The sequence below is a fragment of the Lagopus muta genome, chromosome 1 (assembly GCF_023343835.1).
Source record: "Lagopus muta isolate bLagMut1 chromosome 1, bLagMut1 primary, whole genome shotgun sequence".
Taxonomy (NCBI): domain Eukaryota; kingdom Metazoa; phylum Chordata; class Aves; order Galliformes; family Phasianidae; genus Lagopus; species Lagopus muta.
Genome location: NC_064433.1, coordinates 52990743 through 53013245, shown reverse-complemented (window position 1 = coordinate 53013245; position 22503 = coordinate 52990743). Strand labels below are relative to the sequence as shown.

At 41.3% G+C, this 22503-nt stretch overlaps 1 protein-coding gene across 1 annotated transcript in view; it reads left to right on the top strand.

Annotated features, from left to right (window-relative positions):
* The window catches only part of POLR3B (RNA polymerase III subunit B), a 70376-nt gene extending 49876 nt beyond the window's left edge, over nucleotides 1–20500 (top strand). Inside the window, exons 24-28 of the mRNA XM_048960922.1 lie at nucleotides 4970–5073; nucleotides 6009–6175; nucleotides 7809–7922; nucleotides 13384–13557; nucleotides 16907–20500. Coding sequence (XP_048816879.1) covers nucleotides 4970–5073; nucleotides 6009–6175; nucleotides 7809–7922; nucleotides 13384–13557; nucleotides 16907–17036 — 689 coding nt within the window. The 3' untranslated portion in view covers nucleotides 17037–20500. The remainder of the gene's footprint in view (nucleotides 1–4969; nucleotides 5074–6008; nucleotides 6176–7808; nucleotides 7923–13383; nucleotides 13558–16906) is intronic.
* The last annotated feature ends 2003 nt before the right edge of the window (nucleotides 20501–22503 follow it).

The following is a 22503-nucleotide window of genomic DNA, read 5'->3' as shown; positions in this document are numbered from 1 at the left end:
CACAGAACTAAGCAGCAATACTGAACAGTATTCCTGAGGAGTGGAAAAACTGTATTTAAGCAAGAGATTGTTTGAACTGGCAAACAGAAGCTTTTTAATAGCTGAAGATCTAAGATAAAGGATTAAACCTTTCTGAAGTATCTGCACTTAAACAACTCTAAAGACAAGGAAGCGAGTTTAAATTCATGAAAGATGGTCTTTGTTTTCCTAAATGAACCGTGTTCTTTATTGTCAAAACAAAATCCATTCACAGCATTGTCAACTACATAAACTTCATTACAATGCCATTTATATACCAAAGTCTGACCTTGCTTACTTTCTAAAATTTTTACTAGTTTGAGCATCTGCCTCGTGCTTGCCTGAATTCATAGCTCAGAACAACTTATCTTTGTCCTCTCAGTGGCTGCTTTTGCACTACACGTAGGCAGTGTGTGTAAACTGAGATGCGAGCTTTAAATCGTTGCTGGTGTCATTTTCCCACCTTATAAATCAGACTTAGTGCATTATCTCTAATAACACATAGGTGGGTTTATAGGAATTAAATGGTTAAAGCGGTATTAAAAAGAATTTGCTGTTATTGACTGCAGGAATGCAGGATGATTAGCGTTTATTGGACATTGGGGAAGGTGGGAATTTCTTACCTTATTTTTATCTTCAGAAGTTGGTTATGAGAAAAGGAGATGTCAGAATGTTGTTAAAACTTCCCTTACGGGCTTTGTTTGTTTATTTTTCACAACACCGCTGCTTGGCGTGCTTGCTTAGGAAGAAAATCAGGGCATTTTTTATCTCAAGCAGCAAACAGGTAACCTTCTGACCTCTTCAGTAAATCCTCAACAACCTCTGAAATTAGGGTGATTTAGCATTTTATGGCACAGAATAAAAATCTCTAATTCTGTTTCCAAATAGTGTATCCTGAACACACATTTTATTAAGCTCTTGACTCATTCAGCCATGTGTATTTTGTAAAGTTCCTATGGTTATTGTTTTACAATAGCTGCTTCCAGAAGCATTGTAAGGGTTTCAATTAATCAGCTCTTTGTGTGCTTCAGACTATGCAAATTTATCACATCAGACCATTCAGCAGCTCATGGGAAAGCAGTGTACAAACTGTATTGTCTTCTAGCACCTCCTCTCATTTAGAGTGATGTTTTTAATAAGAAAACTAATCAAGTTTACTTATGCATTATTTATCTGTTAATTTTAATTCTGTTCTTATGTCAAATGGGATCTAGGAAGTGATACGATAGATCAGCGAATGATTTGATATTGAACAAAGCTCGTGTGATGCGGCACTTTTCTCTCCTGGAGTTGTTTTGTGCTTAGCCATGGCAGTGTGCAGTCAGAGCTCTGATGCAGATGTACTTTTTTGCTTAACCTTATTCACTATTGCCCATCAGTTGGTCCTTTGCCCACAATATACAGCGCTGTGTTGTAGGTACCCCTCTTCTTCATTACATGGCCTAGTTGTTTTTTGCAGGGGTATTTCCAAACTCTGTCAAACCTGGCAGATCTAAAGTAGGCATTTTTCAGTTAGTTTGAGCTCTTTTGCCGTTCTATCATTGGAATAAACAAACAGGGACAACTTAGTAATGCAGTTCTTTTTGTCTTGCTGATAGGAGCTGGTATTACTGCTGCTTCCATTCACTTTGTCTCCTTTGCTTGCTAATGTCCCTCCTGCTGCTAGTAATTAGTTTTCTATATTAGGTTGTTTTGACTTATTTGATTATTTTTTTTTTCATTTGGCATGTGTGCATAGAGGGCACCTGACAGAGCTGGTGACAAACTTTCCCATACCATCACTGGGACCCTGCCCCCTCCCACCACCCCCAGCCCTTCATGGCTGTCAGCAGGCTGCAGGGCAGACACCAGTTCTGGAAATGGGAATATCTCCCATCAAGGAATGGAGAAAAGAGGTGGGAGAGCTCTGTGTCCTGTAGGGCCATGTGGAGGCACGGGGTGCTGGGATGCAGACAGCTATACATAAGATGAGGCCATCAGGAGTGATGAGGGCTGGCATTTACTGGCTGGCATACAACAGCACGGCATTTGTTTTGTCTAGAAAAGTAATTGCTGCCTTTTCTGGTTGTTAGTGTTTGATTCTGGTCCTAGAAAAGTGTTCTTCACAGTGTTATGGGTGAGAAGAGATTCAGGCCCATCAGAATACAGCGTGTAGGCTAAAACCGTATTGCTGGATTTCACATGCAGCACATGAACATGCGTGCTGGGGAGGGGGGGAGAATGAAACCAAGTAGTTTTGTTTGTTCTATATGAAAGCTGGGGAGCAGTTTTCATGTGATGTCTGAATGAATAATAACCAGAAAGTCCTAAAAACCTGCAGTAAGTTAAGTACGGGTTTGAGCATGTCCTACTTATGGATATTGCATAGGGAACGGCCAGGCAGCTTGGCTGTGAAATGTAGTTGGTGTTGCACGGGACAGCGTTTGGAACTTGAGGCTGTATTAAATCCAGCTTCTGCCTTTTCTCCTTTACTGTTTTATGTGCCAGTTTCAAGTGATTATTCTACTTCTAATGGATTAATTCACTCGGTCACCTTTTTGCAGCTGCCTGGCAATGCAAAACTGGCATTTTGTTGCCCTGCTGCAAACCCTGGTACAGCAATCGGGTCTGAAAGAGAGAAGCAGAGTCAGGAACTCTCAGAGCAGACCTGCAGGCATTAGCTGATCTCTGAAAGAGCCTCCGACAGAGAGGGACTACAAAGTGAATCAAGTTCACGTTTTGGAGTGAGTTGCAGCTGCTTGCTTTTAGAAGTTGTGTTGTGTGCAGGAAGGTGCCTTTCAGGTTTGTAAATTTCTCCTTAGGAGAAAAAATAAACTTTCTTAAAAGACGGAGAAGTAGAAGCTGCTCTCCATCCCGTTCTCTGCATATTTCTCTGCAATTGAATGTGCTGTACATCTGCTACCTAAACTCAGCAACTTCTTAAAATACAGGCGCTCAGAACTGAGGTTTCATAGCTTTCCCTTTCTTTCTTTCTTTCCTTTTTTTTTTTTTTTTTCCTGGGCTATAACAGAAACTTTATAAATGGCCTAGCGAGCTTCCCATTGCTGGATTCTAAATATTTTGTTTTTAACTTCTAAGCTCATTATGCTGTCTTTGTGTTAACTTGTATTAAAATCTGTCAGCTATGACTGGTCTCATAACCACAGCCAGCGGACCAGAATAAGTTAATTATTTACTTGTGTCACTAGTGCTCTTCATCTAATGAAATGCACAGCTGTGTTAGATCTGCAGTTGGGTGTGTAGGTCCCATTGTTCCGCAAGTCAGCGGAGGGTAGAAGCCGCTATGATGGAGAGCCCTCAGTTCTTTCTGCTGTTCTGCCTTTCTGTGTCGATTTCATGGATCTTTTATCATTCACTTTCACACAAAACAAACAACACAGTGGCTGTCTGCTATGGGAACCAGCGTGGCATATAAAAGGTTTTCAGAGCCTAAAGTAATTTTAAGTTAGCTAAGATTTAATTTTTGGCTTACAGGTGCCCCAAAGTCCAGATGTAGGCTAATGCTTTCTTAGAACTAAACAGGAATAAGGCACAACACAAATGCCATAATAAACCCATAGTAAAGTATTTATGTGTATGAATGTAGGATAAAGAACTTGTGCTCACAAGAAAGAGTGGGGTTTGTTTTTTGGTGGTTTTTTTTTTTCGTTTTCAGCAAGTGGTTGCTTCTTGGTGGGGAGGGTAGAAAGGTGCTGCCGCTTTATCATAATGGAACAGTGAAAATTAATTTAAATAAGTTCAAAACTAAATGCCACCCCCACCCCCCAGGCGCTCTCATCCTTCTCCTCCCTCCCCCCATACTTACCATTCCCGCTCCGTTGACTGCTCTTGGTGCACCTCTCCCTGCCTTGCTGCTCCCTCCTGAGCTGCCGCCGCCATCCCCCTGTGTGCTGGCGGCCAGGGCTGCCTGCTTGGGGATGTGCCCAGCACCCCCAGCCCTTAGTAGCCCCTCCACTGTGGGGCCCTTCCCAGAGTGTGACGGGCTCATCTCAGACAGCTTGTTGGCTTTTCCAGTTGTAAGGGCTTCTGGAAGAAATTGGCCGCTCAAACGGTAGCATTGGCTTGAAGGAGTATGGGCTTAAGCAGCTGCATTTTAACACCTGCAGTTGTATGTTAGATCTCTTGGTCATTTATCACTGCAGTGTTCTGATCTGCAGCATTCGACTGTAAGAATGGAAAGGAAAACGTCACGATGCGTGATAGACTTTTAAGTGAGTTTTTGTGCTTCCGCTTAACACATCACAAGTAATTTTAGAGTTTGGTGTTTTGTTCTTTTGTTTTGTCCCAGTGAGACAAAAAAAAAAAAGTTCCTAAAGTTACGATGTGTGTTCAGGGGCAGACAAAATACAAAGTACCACCCCTCCTTATACTGCCTGTAGTTCATCAAGAGCAGTCTTTGCTCAGCAAATGAACACTACCTGAAAAAATGTTGGGTTTTTGTATTTTCCCTTAATTTGCCCCAGCTTGTATCAAATGCTGACTTTATTGAGCGTTTAGTGAAGATGCACGTGATAAAGGGATTCTGAATCAGTGTTAATTTTGTTTGTCCGAAGAGGTAATGCAAGAGACCTGATTTCTTTTTTTTTTTCTTTTTTTTTCTCCCAGACAATTATAGTATCAGCTCTAAAAAATAGTTTCACTTGAGATGTTCCAGACTGATGGTCAAAAGCTTCTGGTTGCATCTGAAAACTGTATCTGAAGCTTTCTTCCCTAATTGCTAGCTGACACGTCACAGGGAGCATTATGCAGGGCTATGCTAATGCAGCCAGTCCTGTCACAAGGGCTCTCTTCCAGTCTGCAGGTCCGAGCAGCGGTCACGGTAATGAATCTGGGTAAAAAGTGATCCATGAGAAAGAGAGGAGGAGAAAAACACCGAAGAAAATCTGGTGATGAGGCGTCAGCCCTGCTGGTGGTTTGCTGTTGGTGAATTGAAATATTCTCTCTTCTGCAGGGGTGTGTGGACTGATTGTTCCTCAGGAGGACATGCCATTTTGTGATACAGGGATTTGTCCAGATATCATAATGAACCCTCATGGCTTCCCATCGCGTATGACGGTTAGTGGCTATGTTGTCATTAAAGAGGCAGCGTCCTGCAATAGAAAGTGAAGTTGTTAAGCCAGAAAAACAAAACTGTGTGTATGTGAGAGCCATACAGTTGCAGCCAGAATATTCTCCAGTCCTCGTGCCACATGCTTGCCCTCTTATGAACCTTCAACCATCCGTTTTGAAACATCCTTCTGTAAAAGGAGTTGGGATGTGGGCTTTTTGTTTGTGCATCACAATCATTTTGTTCTGCATCAAACTATTAGAAGAGCGACCAGGTACTTCATTTAAAGTCTTTCCCTCCCAAGTGACCATGCCCAGTAAGCTGGGCAAAAGTGAGGGGAAGAGCAGAGTTTCAGTAATAGTTCTAGGCCTTAGATCACTGACATCTCCACGGAATTCATGCAAGCCTTGTTGTGGGGCTGTACCATGTACATCAGAACCTGACCTTTGTATGGAACCTCTACTGATTATTTTGTACACCTCTGTGATGTTCTTCCTTTGTTAGCTGCCTTCCTCCTGTTCCCACTGCTGCACTGTGGGTCAGTGTCAAACTCTGCAGCAGTCTCCCACAGCAGAAGGCCACACTGGATCGTGCTCACTTTTCAGACAAGCTGGAAAAAAAAAAAAAAAGAGGATGTCTGACTCTGGTACTTAAAGGGATCCCAGACCCCGTCTGCTTTTCATCCCTCACTACAGGAATACCTCCTTGTTCTCCTTGGGTTTCTCCCACTGTTTCTGTTGCACACAGTAACACAGGTTGCCATCTCAGGCCCATCACAGAATGGTTTGTGTTGGAAGGGGCCTTTGAGATATCTAGTTCCATCCCCCCTCCTATAGGCAGGGGCACCTCCCACTAGACATCTGCCTTACTAACACTGTGATTGATCCAGGTATGTTCTAGCATGTGCTGGTCAGCAGGCTGTTAACTCTGCTTTTCCTTGTAGGTAGGAAAGTTAATTGAACTCCTGGCTGGGAAGGCTGGGGTCCTAGATGGCAGATTTCACTACGGAACAGCTTTTGGAGGCAGTAAAGTGAAGGATGTGTGTGAAGATCTCATTCGCCATGGTTATAACTACCTAGGGAAGGACTATGTAACATCTGGTATCACTGGGTAAGAATTTGCTGTCTGGGGGAGTGGGGAAATGCTGTAATGTGACTGGCTATTGTAGGAGACATGAAAATCTGAGTTCTTCTGTATGGCAAAAAAGTTAAAATCAAGGTTTTCCTTCCGAGGGATTGGGAGAAATTTCAGTTTTCTTTTAGCAGCAGTTCTTGTATGTACTTGGAATCAGATGAGCATTTTCATAGTGATTCTAATAGTACTGTAAAATGTAGATTTGGAAGCAGGTGTCTGTTCCTTGGGAATATTTTTTGTGTGCTTTATTTTATTTTTCCTTTCACTTACACAATGATTCAGTCTGGCATTGCACTCTAATCTGCAACCTTCCTGCTGTGCCGATGGGACTGGCTTCTGAGGCATGGAGTTCAAAGAACACGAGATAGTTTAGGAACAGGAAAAGGCCATATGGTTCCACATGCCTGCCTTCCAAAATGTATCTTAATCCCACCTTCCTGCTATTTTTATTGTTCTCCAAGTCCCTTTCTTCTCAAGGAATAAGTTTGGATCTCTCCTGTAAGTTGTTTTATTTTTAATTGCTATTCTTACCAACTTATTCCATATGTTGTTTGTCTTTTGTTTCAAGACCAAACATTTTTTACACCTTACATTCTTTGTGAAGTACTTGAATGTTTGAAAAACTTTTTGTTGATAACTCATGATTTTAACAAACATGCCTAATCTTGTTTCCCACTGAGAATAATCTTGCTCTAGAATTCTCCTGCTCCTGAACTTCAGCTTTGTACTGATTTTTGTCCTATTTAGAAACTTTTCTTTAGGTTGCTGGTATTCTCGCAGGCAAAATTTCATGTGCTTCATGTATTCTTTTTTTATGAAATTTGGAAGCTAATGTGTGTGAAAATTCCAAATACGTATGCAAATTCCAAATGTCTAGTTGCATGTTGTTACTGGCTTAAATGGGTAGCTTTTGGATTAACACTCTACCATATCAATAGGGGCTGTGACTGGGAGGTTGTCTGCTGTTTGATTTTGCATCACATGCATGTTTCTAGAAAGAAATGGCTGGCAGTGTGCTGAGATTTTGTGTTAAATCTGGCTGTTAGTGAGTGCTGAAGGTGGTAACTGGGAAATGACCAAGTATTCTCAGCTGTTGCTTTCTGATCTTTAGTTGTTTGTGCTGTTCTTACAGTTGGGGCTATTTTAAAGACAGAAATCTTCACCTATTAATCCAGCTCCCAGAAATGAGTAACACCCTCTGTGCTGCTTCTAAATGTTCCTGTGTGGATGCAAAGCTCAGCATCTTAAGTGCAGTTCTGAATGGTCCTTTTACCCTGCTTGTCTGAGTCTCCGGACAGAGAGTGTTGTGCTGGGGGCACGGCTGCTGAGCAGGCCCCCACCTGCTGCAGATAGAACATCATGTGGCAAGAGTTGAGGAGCTTGTTCCTTGCTTGTCCCTTGATGCAGCAGTGCGTGGTGCTGGCAGTGCACTGCTCTTCTGTTCAGAGGGGTTCTCTGGAGGATTTTCAGACCTGGAAGCCCCAACGCATATTTTAAGGACTTGTGATTCCCAGATTGTTTTAAATTCTTCTTGTCTGTGACATGCTTATCTCTCTTAAAGTAAATATGTGCTAACTGTGAATGTTGTGTTTTTTCTTAATTCGTTCAGGGAGCCTCTGGAAGCGTACATCTATTTTGGCCCTGTGTATTACCAGAAACTGAAGCACATGGTGTTGGATAAAATGCATGCAAGAGCTCGAGGACCCAGAGCAGTACTTACCAGGTACTGTTCAAGGCTGGATGCAGAATTCCTCACCTGCACTCAGAAATATGCTCATCCAACAGATGGGTGTAAAGCAGTTTATTCAGCAGTTTATTTATTGATGCTTGACAAAAGATGCTGTCAGCTATTGATACGCTTCTGCACAGTGGAGCTCTCACAGTGCGCTGTGGTAGGAGGTTGTTCTGAATATCCAGGTGTGCTCTGTGCTGTACAAAAACTGAGTGCTTCTCAGACTTCTGTTAGCAGTTGGTTAAAAAGCACCATGCTCTGATTCTCAGGGCACAATTTGGCCCTTCCCCGCTGGACTGTTCTTATCATAGGCATTTTAGGAGGACCAGTTCTCCCCTTTAACAACTGTACTTTTACAAAATAAGATACGAGTAGAAACAAATTAATTTAGATACTTCAACAGTCTGTGATACGGAGCAGGTTAATACTGATGTGGCCCAACTGTAGCACAAACCAGCATTAGCATAACATGCATCCCCAGTACACTGCACTTGGCCTTGCAAAACTTCCATTCAACTGTAAAACTTAATTTAGAGTTTTATGTGGTGATCCACAGTTTTTGTACAATACTGTGCAAGAGAACTGTGCTTTCACACTAATAAATTGCAAAGGTTACAGAGACAACAACAATAAATCTCCATTTTTATTTGCCCGGTTTAAATATGTCTTCAGTTTCTGTGGAGCTGTGTGGACTGCTCTGAGCCTGAACTTGATTCTCTCTCCAACAAAAATGTTGATTGCTGCATTGATGTCCTCTTGGGTAAATTTTGAAGATGTACACTAGGGTAAATGTAACAAAAACACCTGGAGGTGGGCTTACATTCTCTGCACCTTTGGGGAGTTGGCAGCATTCTGCTTTCATTGGTGCTACTCACCTTTTCTCCTTGGAGGCAAACAAGCTTTTTGGCTCCAGCTCTAAGGCTGCTTGCGCTCATGAGCTGTATTGCTGACATCCCTGTCTCACAGAAGGTGGCTCAGTGGCACAGTCTTTGTTTTGAGGAGGCTTCTAGTGAATCCCTTAGTCTAACTCTGTCCATCACAGAGGATTATCAGCTAAATCTTGCCAGACAGCTTGCCCTGTCTGCCCACACACTATGTTAGCCACTCGGTCCTCTTAACAGGTGCAGCTTTTGCCTGTCTTACATTGTTACAGAGTGGAGGTGCAGGTCTCTGCTCTACCTGATAATGAAGTATCTTTCTCTCTTGCTTTTTGCTGCATGTTTCCCATGTATTTTACCTCTCTGACCCCATGCTTTCTCTGGGGCAAATTGAAGTTGTCTCACACATTCCATAGAGAAAAATATCAATGGTTAAACAGGGAGAGAAAACATGAAAAACTTCTATTTCTAAACTTCTAATAGTTTTGCTGCACTTTCCTTCTTAATTTTTGTGTCATAGCTCCTTGCCAGTATGATTTGGACAATTTGGATGATGATTTGTATAGTGGGAATGATATTCCCAATTACTGGTCTGTCTGCCCCATTTTCTGTGTTAGTCATACCGTTGTCCCTTCGTACGAAAATGAAAACTTAGTCTCAGCTAGAGGTGCACACAGTTGTTTCACTAGAGCTCCTAGCTTATCCAAATCCCTTCATCAGCTTTCATATTGTCTCCCCCAGCTTTCTCAGCTTTTTAGAGATAATGAATTTAAATAAAACTTAAATCCCAAGTCAAGGTAATACTTGTATGTAAAAATGAATGTGCTGTGATTTCCCCCACCCCTTGCTTTGAATCCTTTGTTCCAGTCAGTAACATCACACTATGGAGCTAGGTCTCTTTATTTGACTTTGAGGAAAGCTAGTGAATGTTCAATTTATGCTGCCACTTGACTGGCCCTTTAGGAATTTTCTTTTTTCTCCTCAACTAATTAAACTGCCCTTATTGCCATCGCCTCTGCTGAGGGAGCCTGCTCTGCCAGCTTTCATATTCACTATTGTTTTTTCATCCATTGCACTTCCTGTTAGATTGCCTCTAATATTGTTGGATTTTTTTTTGCCTTTTAAGGTAATCTTGTAACAGCTTCCAATATGGAATTTAGCAATCATCATCTTGAAATACATGTTATTATATATCAAGTGTACCTTAACTGACGGAGTTACATTTCCATCTGAAGTAAGGCAGAAGACTTGAGTTCCCTGAACATCGCTAATGTTAAGTACTGCTCAGATTTAAACAGGACTTTGTGAAATTGCAAAGCAGCACTCTGTCAGCATGATCAAAAACCACCAGGATGTTACCCTCTGAGCTGGCATTTGCTAAATGAAATGCAAGACTTCACTATTTTTTTCCCATGAGTGGTTAACAATTAATTTAAAACGTAATTCTATAGATGGTGTTGTGCAGATGCTCAGTCTTGCTAAATATCTAATAGATAAACTGGTTTTAGTTTTGTTTGTGAGAAAACAATGTAAGCTTTCTGCAGGCATGGTTGTTTTGATGGGCAGTCAGAGCTGCCACCTGCACGTCCTTTGAACTTATCAGACATTGCCAGTTCCTATTGTACCGTGGAGCCGTAATGTGAGAGTGGTCAGAGTTCCTCTCTGGAGAGCACAGTGCTCCCACCTCCTGTTGGGCTGTGGTTTTTTTAGGTAGTGCCACACTTCTGGGAGATCAGCATTTCAGCCAAGAGCTCTGGTGCAGGCAAGGAGTTGAGGTGAGATCCAGGAGGTGTCCTCTTGCTCATGGGAGCAGGTCACATTTCCCTCCACTGCCACTGAAACAAGGAATGGCACCATGAAGCTGAACCTGCTGCTCTTCCAGAAAATAGTACCAAGAAACCCTTAATGTGATTAAACCACTGGAGTTAATTGTCTCATGGGTTTTTTTCCTAAATGCAACAGTTGAGTAGTGTGAAGACCACTTGGCCTGATTATTAGTTCTTTTGATTTAAAAAATCCATTCATTTGACGTAAGATTTAAGAGTCTTAAGATCTCTGCTTTCCTTAAAATATGAAAGATGTAATTTTTTTTGTATATTCCTCATCTTATCTTTTGAGTGTCTGCTTTGTCTTCAGAATGTTATATTCAGAATAAATAACAGCAGCAGTTACCCGGGGCAACAGCTGCAGTGTATGTGTATAGAAGCACAGATGCTTCCTAAAAACTGTCTGAATATTTTAAACGACCCTTAGCATGAAAAATTTTCCAACTCGTGTAAGCTGAAAAAACTCTGATAAACTTAAGGAGCCAAAGACAGAGTCTTTTCAAAGGCCCAATCTCAATATTGAAAGTTTGGGTACTTTAGAACTAGACTACTTCTCTGAAAGGAAGGGTTTTATTTGCTTTCTTTTGTTTTTAGTGAGATAATTTTGACATTCAGTGGGAGTGAAACATTTAAGAGCTTAAGATTGAAGTTGAAATTTTTGTTCGTGTGTGCGTGGGTTTTTTTAATGGGATTTCAGCTGCCTTAAAAATCTTCGTCCTCCATCTCTTCAAGGGCTGGAATCGAGACCCCATAGTTTTTTCAAGTGCTTTTATCCTCCCTTAATTGGATTGTGACTTTATTTGGGAGGGGGCGGTGGGAGGGGGGTCACGTTTATAAAGCTCTGTTGGCATTTTATCCTGTGGACCAACACCTGGTGAAATTCTTGAAAGTAGGCTTCCAAGTTTAACTATGATTGGTCAAGTCAGCTGGTAGAAGAAAACTCGGGCACTTCTAGTGCAGTGCTGCAGCAAATGTCTGTACTCAACTGGACGCCTCAACTGCTTTTAAATCTGCCTCAAAGCGCTTCACAAAACTGCATTCCCACAGGGTTAGGCCTTTAAAACTGTGTCTGAACAGTGATGGTGCCATCGCCCGAGTGGGGGGGGGGGGGCTCGGGAGTTTAATCAGGATGTAAACAGCTTCTATCCATTCTCCCAACAGCAGGGAAAAATAGAAGGTTATGTGAATGAAAAGGGCAATTTGAATTACAAGCAGATTAGTCTTAAAGTTCCACTGTGGTCAGAGTAAAGGGAGCTACTTCCCCTAAAAAACAAACACAGCTTGCATCTTTGGAAGGTCAGTTTGGTCTGGTAATTAGCTATACATTATTTTATTTATTTTTTTATTTATACTTTTTTTTTTTACTTGTAAATAATTATTAGATGTTGAAGTGTTTTAGAAATCCTTTTCCCTAAGTTGGCAAAAACTTACTTTAAATCTATCTAATATATTTAACATATTTAGTAGATTGAAATGATATCAACTAAATATACTCCAAAAGTTATGTATGCATTGTATATTTTATGTGATTTACAGTGCCCTAGCAGAAAGGAACAGCACATAAACGCTGGCTTTCAATGACCAACAAAGCCTCCTGTGATTGCTGATAACAATTTTTATTCCTTCTCTTTGCTGTCATGCTTTGGGGAATATACTAAGATTGAAGTATTTCATGACATGCATGCAATATATTAGTGCTTCAGGAAGTTAAGATTGTTTCTGCTTCGTAGTTCACTCTTCATATTTGCAGCCCAAGTGCTACTGTGTGTGCTAATATATGAGAGCAGAACTAATACCGAACTAAACTGCAGCATGACAAATGAATATTGAAAATTCTGGCCACGACCAACCAAAAATATATATATACTGTTAAGTAATAGATTTTACCTTGCTTTTTTGTCTCAAAATTTTCAATGTCTGTTTCCATTGACTTGGGAGTTGGTCTTGATCATCTCCAGAGGTCGCTTCCAAACCCCTACAATTCTGTGATTTGTTAAAACTTCCTTCCTTCTGGCACCACGAGGATAAATAAGTCTTTCCAGACAAGTAGTGAGACTTCAGTTTGTGTTGAGGAACTAGAGAGAGCCCATACAGCACTGAAATTAGTTAACCATCAGATGTGAAAAAGTAAATGAGATAATTGTTACTGAAATTCTGCACCTTTCTTTTTTTTAAGTAAAGAGTTAGTAGTACGCACACAGCAGAAGGGAGTAGTTGATCATGCTTTTTGTTGCTTTGTTTTGATACTTTTGATTAAAACTGGTCTTATTTTAACAATTTAGCCTCACTTAGTTGTAGTTCATCTTGATGATGCATTCATCAGCTGCTGAATTTTATAGTTTTTATATATGGTTTATATCGTTTTTATATGTTTTATAGTCATTTAAATGACTATAAAATACAATAAACATTTCAGCTAAAAAAGAGTATCTGTATCCAGGTTTGTGGTTGCTAGATATTCTTCTTGGATACTGTTTTGGTCTTCCTTGCTCAGCTACATTCTGTGAGGTAAAGATGTGGCACGACACTGCCGTTGTTGCTCACAGAACTGCGTCACATTGCCAATGCAGGAGCAAAGATGAAATTCTTCAATTTGAATGACATCTGTGAGATCAGCAGCACTGGTTTGTAGAATGTTGTTATCTGATGATATTATATCACTCCTGTAGTTTGAAAGCAGGTATTCCTAGAGTGGTGGAACCTGTGTTCTGGAATTCTTACTGCATTTTCCTAATATTTATTTCCAAGGCAACCCACTGAAGGTCGATCCCGTGATGGTGGTTTACGTCTTGGAGAGATGGAACGGGATTGCCTGATAGGTTATGGAGCCAGCATGCTGTTATTGGAGAGACTGATGATTTCAAGTGATGCCTTTGAAGTGGATGTTTGCGGGCAGTGCGGCTTGCTGGGATACTCTGGCTGGTAAGTTGTCTAACTGCAGTGGTTATGACCTTTTGAAGGTCATGGTGTCCCTTCTTCACTGTGTGCATGCAGTGTCTTTCTTACGTGTTCCTATTTTCAAGATAGCCCTCAACTCTAAGGTACATAAATCAACATGTTATAGAGAGAGTAAATGTGCCTCTGTGTTACAGAACTTCGCCCTTGGCCAAGAGTCCCATGACTAAGGGAAGAAAATATCAATTGTGTGTGTTCAAGCTGCAAGTTACTTCAGTGCTTATTTGTTGGGGAAGATGAGGAGTTTGAGGAGGAGGATTCATTTCTAAATATTTCCTAATAACATTGGAAGTTTGTAGCATCTTGGATATCAATATCAATTAGGAAGGGCAGGACGTTGGGCTTTATTTACTTTGGTTCTTGGAGAGTAATTTTTCTGTGATATGGGAGGAAGTAAGGCATGTTTTCAGTTTATAGACATAGAAGTGACAGCTGTCCTTTCTTGCTGTGGTCAAATCTTTCTTCAGAAGTGTGTCTGGCCAGAAAGAACTCGCCGTGCTTGCTAATACCAGTAGCAGTTCTGTTCCCTATGGAGCAGAAATACAGACAAAGCCTTGGTTGGTGATATTTAGTTGGGCATTGCCCTACTGGCTTTTGTGCAATAAACATTTTTAAGCTCTTGTTTTTCTTGAGTGTGTATGCACTGTATGTAACAAGTGAGCCTTCTTTCTGATCCAGGTCTTTTAAAACTGCTGCAGCACAAGTAAGAGTTGAAGGCAGTTGCCTGGAAGGAAGGGCATGCATGAATTCAAACAACCGCTTCTCACTGTGTAATGCAGTGCCTTAAAAATACCCTCATGCAGATGTAGTACAATTGAAGATTGAATTTCAGAGACTGGATTCAATGAAAGCACCTTGAAGAAATTGGGAATTTAAACATTAGAGATAGTGTTAAACTTTGTTTTTAAAGGATTGCTAATCCAAATGCTTTCTGTTTTGAAGTTTGTAACATAACAAAGTTTAATAAGTTTTTAAAATAACTGAAAGAAGCTCTCAGACAGAGCGAGACATTCTTGCAGTTGAGTTCTGTGAAAAGCTGTCTGGAGTGCAGGAGTAATCAGAAAGAGGTAGATTCTGCTATGTAATACACAGTACCTACCAGTAGCCAAAGCAAGTGGCCCTATAATGAGCATCACAGAGGAGACGGTCATTAAGAGAAACTCACGTCTTCCAAACTGGCTTGGTCAGTGATTCCAGCATTAATCAGGCATTGCTGTGAGAAACCTTGTGAAACATATTGTTTGGTGGATGTCATTAAGGACAATTGTCCGCAGGAAGATATGCTCTCCTCCCAGACAGGGACTAGCAGTTGGGTATGTCTCTCTGCAGCACACTAACAGTGCATCGGTGTTGGGGCCTGAACTGGTACTTTTCATAGAAGGGGACTGTTGTGGCAGTGACAGAATTTGTCCCCATAAAAGGTACAGGTAGAAGCTTGCTGCAACAAAACCAGCTGCGTGCAGATCCTTCAGCTTTGCTGTGCTACAGAGTTATGTACTGAATTTTTCAAATGAAATTTGGTCCTTTTTTGATGATGATAAGTTATTCTTTTCCATAGAGTCTGGGCATCTTAAAGTCTTAAGATCAGCTTCGGCACTGTTGCCTTTTTCTGTTCAATGTGGCATCAATCCTAAACTCAAATGGTCTCTTGGATACTTCAATTTCTATGATCTCTGTTTGACAGTAACTTACAATTTGTGCACATTGTATCTTGTAACCTTTATGGATGATCTTTGTGCACCTACAAAACAGGCACAGGAGGGTCTAGCATCAAGGTGTGGTGCAGTGAGTAGTTTGGACTCCTCAGCTCTTAGCTGCTGTTATCAAACACTAGATTACTGCTGATAATCAGAAACGTTGTGACTCATCAAGCTTCCAAGGCTTGCAAAGTATTTTTTTGTTTGTTTGTTTGTTTGTTCTTAGTACAACTGTTTGCTATTTACTGTCATCAAAAATTGCTTCTGTTTAGGCTACTCCACCCTTTGTAAAAACACAGCCATCACTATAAATTTGGACCAAGTTAATAGTTATCAACCTGTAATTGATGCCCGTTCTGATTTAAGACATTATAAACTAGAGAAATGTAATTACATCTTCTATACCGTTTGTTGTCAAATCTTAGATGATTTTCAGGAGGAAAAAAAAAAAATACCCCAATTATGGAGCATGAGGAGGTCATTTTTTCAGAACATCTGTTGGGGATGTTCTTTTAAATATATCCATAAAAGAGAAGTAGCATAGTCAGGGAAGAGCAACTGTGAAGGAACTAATGGTGAGCTTCATAACCAAGAACCTTGCTTAGCATCAGTCAGCCTTATTAGGCCTGGCTGCAGTGACTCCCTCAGGCTCTAGATCAAGGTCACTGATAACAGAAACAAATGGCTAAGCATTGGCTTTATTGCAGATGTTCATTCTTTATCTCATTCTGCACCACAGAAGCATGTAGCTGCTTGGAACTTTAGACTGTCTTGACTTTATGCTGAGAATATAAATATGAAACATATAAGCAGAAGGAGAGTAGGCCATTAGGGAGGTGCCGGGACACACTCTGTGTTTGCAAAGGCAAACACATCAACTTTCATCATCAACCTTCCAAAGCCAGAAGATGGAGAATACAAGAGAATGAGGAAATACAGAGGTATAAATAGAATAAAAAGGAAATATTCTTTCCCAGATTTTAATGTCATTGTTTGAGTAAAGAGTGCAAAGACTACGTGTTAAAGCAGTTTTACCAGATCTCCATCTCTACGAAAGATTTTGCTGTTTCTACAGAGGGACCTAAGGAGAGAGATGTTCCTTTTCAGAGCTAGGAATGTGGATACGTTTGAGGCAGCTTAGTAGGGTAACGTTGTGAATAAAGGAAAAAAAAATCCCAACTAAATGTCATCTTTCGTTCTTCCTCTCTCTTTTCTGTGACTGTCTATAAGATGGAAACTGAATCATGAGTCATGTTTCAGACACACTTTGTTCTGTTCACCTTCTTTCTCATTATGTAATGCAGAATATTGATTGGCAGTTATGTAAGTGGTGAAGAAGTAGAAGTCAGGCCTGTTAACTGCTAAGCACTGTGATTCTTGTCCAAGAAAAGTGCAGGTTTAACATGAAGCTCTTGTTGACGTCAGTCCGATTTATTTAAGAGCCTAAAGTTGTGACTTCCTTAAGTGCTAATGCATCTCAAGCACTCACCTCCTTCTGGGACTGAAGGCAGTATTTAAATGCAGGTGGACAAAGGAAATGGTGGATAGTGGCAACTGCTCTTTTCTGCAGAGCTTTATTTGTGCATAAACTCTGACTTTCTTTTTGCTTGTTTCCACAGGTGCCATTACTGCAAATCATCTTGTCACGTGTCTTCTCTGCGGATACCTTATGCCTGTAAACTCTTATTCCAAGAACTGCAGTCGATGAACATCATACCTAGGCTAAAACTAGCTAAGTACAACGAATGAACAAGAAAAAGAAGAGAAAAAGTACTTTGTATAAATTGAAATCCAGCGTATCTAACTGAAAGATTTTTTTGGTGTACGGGAGTAACTCTACAACCTAAGTGGGCAGAAGGAGGTGCAGACCAGTTGTAGGAAATCTTTTGTGTGTATTCTACCTGTTTTAAGTTCACAGAAGACACTTCATCAGTAACATTCACTAGTAGTTCTGAAAGCATTGATGTGTCGTAGTGAACAAGGCACGAGGGAATGGTGGAATGAAGTCATGATCCAGCAAGGCACATCCATCCCTTTCAAGGATGTAGCAACCCCATACTCTGTTTTGAAAAATGTTTTGCTGGACTAAGGCATGAGCTGCCCTCAGGGCACATCCTATTCAGAGAGGTTAAAAACACGTTTTACAGACTAGTGGAATATGAAAGGCTAATAAATGTTTTAAATAATTGTGCCCGAATCTGTGGTGCTGTGTTGTGTTAAGGATGGTGAAGCCTTCTCGTAATGTCTAAAACATTTTGCTATTCCTAAAGCATGTTGTTAAAGCATTAATTAGTCAGTCTTAGACATATGAAAGAACAGCACCTAGAGAATTTGAAATAGTCATTTTTAAGTGCAATTTTTTTTTATGAGATACAAGGTCTAAAGAGACCTAAAGCAGCAGATGAACCAAGAGTTCACTCAAAACCCCAAACTCTCCTGAGTCCTTTCTTAGGAAAGCACATTTACCTTTTTAACTGAAGTCAGGAGGAATTATGAGCATGTTTAGGTGCTTGAGAGAAATATACTGCACTAGAACAATCAGAATGCAGAACATTGACTGTGAAAGTCCTGAGGTGCCCTCTGCCTCTTCATACAGCTGAATTGTGGATGCTGATCCTGACACGGCTATGCCAGTCATGTTGCTGCTGTTCTCTTAGCCACATAAGAAGCACAAATGAGTACCAGCTTGAATAGACTTCCTAAGCTGCTAACAAAATATGTAAACTAGCAATTTTGTGTCTTAGGTTACAAACAAAATCAGATTACAAACAAAACGGGGAGATTTTATTCTCTTTTTTTTTTTTCTTTTTTTTTTTTTCAGTAGGACTGATGGCAATGTAGATCTCAGCACAGCACATTTGGACTGGAAAAGCTCTTGAAGCACCTCTACTGAGATCTGAACAGCTCTGGGTTATTTATGATGATTTATAGCAGAACGACATAAACCAAAAATTGTCATTTGCAAACTACTAGAGGAAGGGGTTAATCAACAGCCCCAACCAAATTAACAACCTCGTTTTTCTCCATGATTGCCAAACTGAGGCTCGGGTGCACCACCAGAGGGAGTGAGCCTCACAGGCTTTAGCATGTTGGTGGGAGAAGCGTTGACTTGGCACAAGGAAACCACTCTTAGGATAAAGGCTAGCCAGTCCTCTTTTAAGTGATCTCCTGGCTTAAGAGGTCTGAACTACAGGACGTTATCAGGACTAAGCAATGCAAGCAATTACACCTGCAGAAATTTAAGCAGACAGCAGAGAAGAGCAAAGTAGCATGCTCCCATGTAACCCTGTTGAGAGTACAGATCTGTGTGCAGTCCTGAAGGGGGGACCTTGCAGCTGTTACACCTCATGCTGTTGAAAGCATGGCAATGGCTTTTGGGAAGATCTTGAGAGAGTAAAGGAAATCCTCTGTTGTAGTTTAGGAAGCCGGTTGCAATTTTAGCATTGGGTGTATCCAGCAGAGCATAGAAACTAGACATGTCTAGGAGCAAGGGAGAGTCATCCCCTATGAACTGTTTTGGTGATACTTGATCAGCTTCATTTACATGTTATTGTCTCGCCGAAATCTGTGAATATATAGGAGTTTATATGCCTGCAGATTTGAGCTGAAATCCCAGTTTTTACTTCTTGCCTCTCTTGAAAAGGATGCCTGTGTTCCTTCTTAAGACACTCACAAGTAAGTTCTTTGCAGCAGAATAAGCAGTACAAAACCAGCAGCAGAAACTGAGCAGACAGCTGTGGTGAAAGAGGCAGTTCAGTGAAGGAATCCTACTGCAGACAGGGCAAATTACAACACAGAGACTAGTGGAGTAAAATATATCCTCAGAATCCCACAGCTGTCACACTGCTTTCCTCTGGTGAGCCTCATCTTTGCAATCCTTTCAATTATCTTTCAGCCGACCTCCCCTCCCCCCCTTTTTATACAGTGAGTTCCTTCACAAAGAGGTCTCATGCCAGCTAGGGGCTGCATTGCTGTAAGTAAACTTCCCCAGATCAGCCCTGCCACGTTTGCTGAAAGAGATACAGTATTCTGAACAGCACGTAACAAAATCTTAAGGCATTAGCAGGAGGACTTGTGGCTAGAAAATTGCCAAAAATGTTCATTCTTTTGCAACTTCTTTATCTCTCACTAGTTAGCCTCCAGGAGAGGCTTTCTACTCCAATTGCTATTCAACTTGAAGGTCACCAGCATTAGTCCCAACTGAACGGCAGAATACGGTCCGTGCCCAGAGGTGTGTGCTGCTGTGGGAAGAGCTATCTAACTCCATGTATCAGAAGTTCCCATTTACTTTGCACATAAGGATTCAGCACTATCAAATGGCAGGAGTATTTTTGGAATAGAATTCAGAAATTGTCATTTCATTTCAAAACACAGACATTAAAAGCTACCCCTTCAAACAGCATCCATGCCTAGCTGTACTGCTCTGGTGTGAGAAGCAGAATCGAGTCAAGGAGGGGGCAGAAAAAGCACAGCTGTTTGTGGAGTTGTGGGTAAAGTGTTGTTTAGAGTTCAGAAAAACAGCCTCAGTCATTTGCGTACCCTTTAAGACTTTTTCTTTCTTTCTTTCTTTTTTTTTTTTCTAAGGTAAATGTTTCCAAACATATGAACAAGAAAACTATAAAGAAAAATGAAACCAGACTGGCCAATTCTGGCATTCAGAGAGGTTACAATATCAAATACAGGTATACTGGGATTTAATAATTTTAAGATGTAGAAAATGAATAGGTTTTGTTTGTAATATCCATATCTTAAGAGCTTTGCTTGCAAAGAAGCTTGAGCATGCAGCAAAGAGGGCTTTGAATTCCATGGGCTCCTAGTTACATGCTGCTTAAAAAAAGAGGAGGAAAACCAACAAAAAATAGACCACAATGATGAGAAATTACCGCTGTGACTTTACTTGGAGTTTCTTGCTCATAAATAGAAAACATCTGTGCTTTATAGTAATATGGGAGTAACTTAGAAGTCTGAAGATTGTGTCGTTGTTTAGTGATAACAAATGGCAAATAAATAGTGCTGTACTTCTGCAAATTGGTTTGTAAACCCTGCTCAGAATGCACCTGTAGGGTTGGATTGTAGCAATAAATATCACTGTGCAGACCAAGCCAAATAAGAAGGGCTCAAAACTTACCAGTTTTAGATCTTAGAACTAGGCTGCTTCAAGCCTGTGCACTCCCAAGCCCTGGAACAACCTACCTGAGCTCACATGCCTTGTGCAGGGCCCTGCAGGAGCAGCGCAGGCTCTCGGTTGTGCCCCAGGACCAGCAGCTCTGAGCTGTGGCATGGAGCTAGCTTGGCACTGCTGCAATGCCCCCCCAGCCAACTGCTCCCCACTTGGAGCTGAGGATTGTTTTAACAGCCCGTTGCCGGTTCAGTGGGGCCATGGGGCACTTGATGAATTCCCTCCTCCGAAGAGGACGTGACTTGCCCAGGGCCACAGAAAGACCGTGCCAGAACTGGGATCAGGACTCTGCAGTCCCCAGGTGCCAGACATGTGCTTGCCTTAAAACTGAGCACTTCATCAAACCGTAAAATCCAGCCAGATGGTGACTCTTTGCTATTATCTGGACCGGTGCTGGGAAGCTTAATGTGTGCAAGGCACAGTGAAGATCTGCATTCCAGTTTCTACGTCTAGGGCTCAGAAGCCTAGGAAATTGACCCATGTTTTAGACCTGAATGTTCCTAGAAACTTGAGCACGTTTGAACACAAGCTCTGGCTTGAATCTGTCCTTCCCATGGAATGTTTCTACCTGCTTTTGGTGGGGAAATTCATTCTTTGGGAAGAGGTATGGAAGTGTATGAGCAGTGACTGGCTGCTTCACCAACCTTGCTCTACCTGTTGCCTGTAGACCTGATCAGTATCTCCTCCTCAGAGTAGTAATGGGTGCTGGAGACAGCCAGTGAATCAGTTTTGCCTCTTGGCAGTCATTGAAGATCTCACCATACGGACTCACAGGACTCATGCACCATCTTTGCCACAGATGCATATGAATGTTTGTCCAGGGGAACACCAGAACTTGGTTAAACTTTCTCCAAGCTCCCATCAGAGACGATACATAATTATTATTATTACTACTATTATTTGCAGCTGAGATTTTTAAAAAGCAGTTTATATGGCTTAATTCCTGTCTCATAAAAGTCGACAGCAATGATTCCTGTTAGCCACTCTGTGAGTGAATTTGGACCATTGTTCCTCCTTCAGAAAAATCTTTCTGAGCTTGTAAGCAGGCCATTGCTCCTTGCATCCTGCTGCTGGGGGGTGGGAGGGGGCAGGAAAGAGTAAGTATGTGTTTCTCCTAATTCCAGTTATTCTTTTACTCCCCTGTTTCCTGAGGCAGGTGCCTTTGAGGTGTTTGCAAAGACCAAGTATTTTTTGCTAATAGCTTCATTTTGCATGTCTTTTATCCCCTCATCCCAGTCAGCGTATTAACAGTGTGTTGGTTCAAATGAAAAGCATCTCCCTGCTCACAGTAGCGGTGACTTTTTCCTTGCTGTGAGTTTCAGGGAGCTGCTTGAGCTAAGCATATGTTTTTCAATTTCAGGCAGTGCGCTCAGACTTAACATCAAAACATGATGAACAGAAAAAATGATACAAAAACTAAGGAGCAAAATAAATGAATGCACTAAACGTAACTGTTTTTATTTCTTGCTAAATTGCATTCTGATAATGGAAATGGATTTACCTTTAATTCACAGTGACTTGAAAACTTAACTCTGCATTCAAGCCTCAGCCTGCCAGTCACCGGCAGGCACTGACAGCAATGCTCTGTGCTCCAGGCGGATCAAAAGAAACTCATTATCAGTCAGTCATCTAAGAGGATATGACGGCTTCACGTCCAGTTGTTCGGCAGTCTGGAATGGATCTTTTCTGTGTCTGTTGTCTATAATAGCTTTTAGGGCTGGCTCTTCTTCCAACGCACAGTACAAATCCTCTGGTAACTAGTACCAGCCACGCACAACAAAAGCCAGCTAAATCTGGTATAAGCTCAGAAATTGATGACTCCTTGCCCTTTCCTCGTACTGAAGTCAGAAAGGGACTCCTAGGGCAGCAGCCCTAGATGCAGGAGTTCTTCTGGACTCCTACAGACAATGATGTCGCCCAGACCTGCAAGACCAGAAGAGTGAATTCCCTCCTTCTGTGCAGGGTGAAGCTGACCAGTGTGAACAAGTTGTTTTGCACAGTTCCTTTGGCAACTCTGGCACTGCCAGTTCTCCCTGA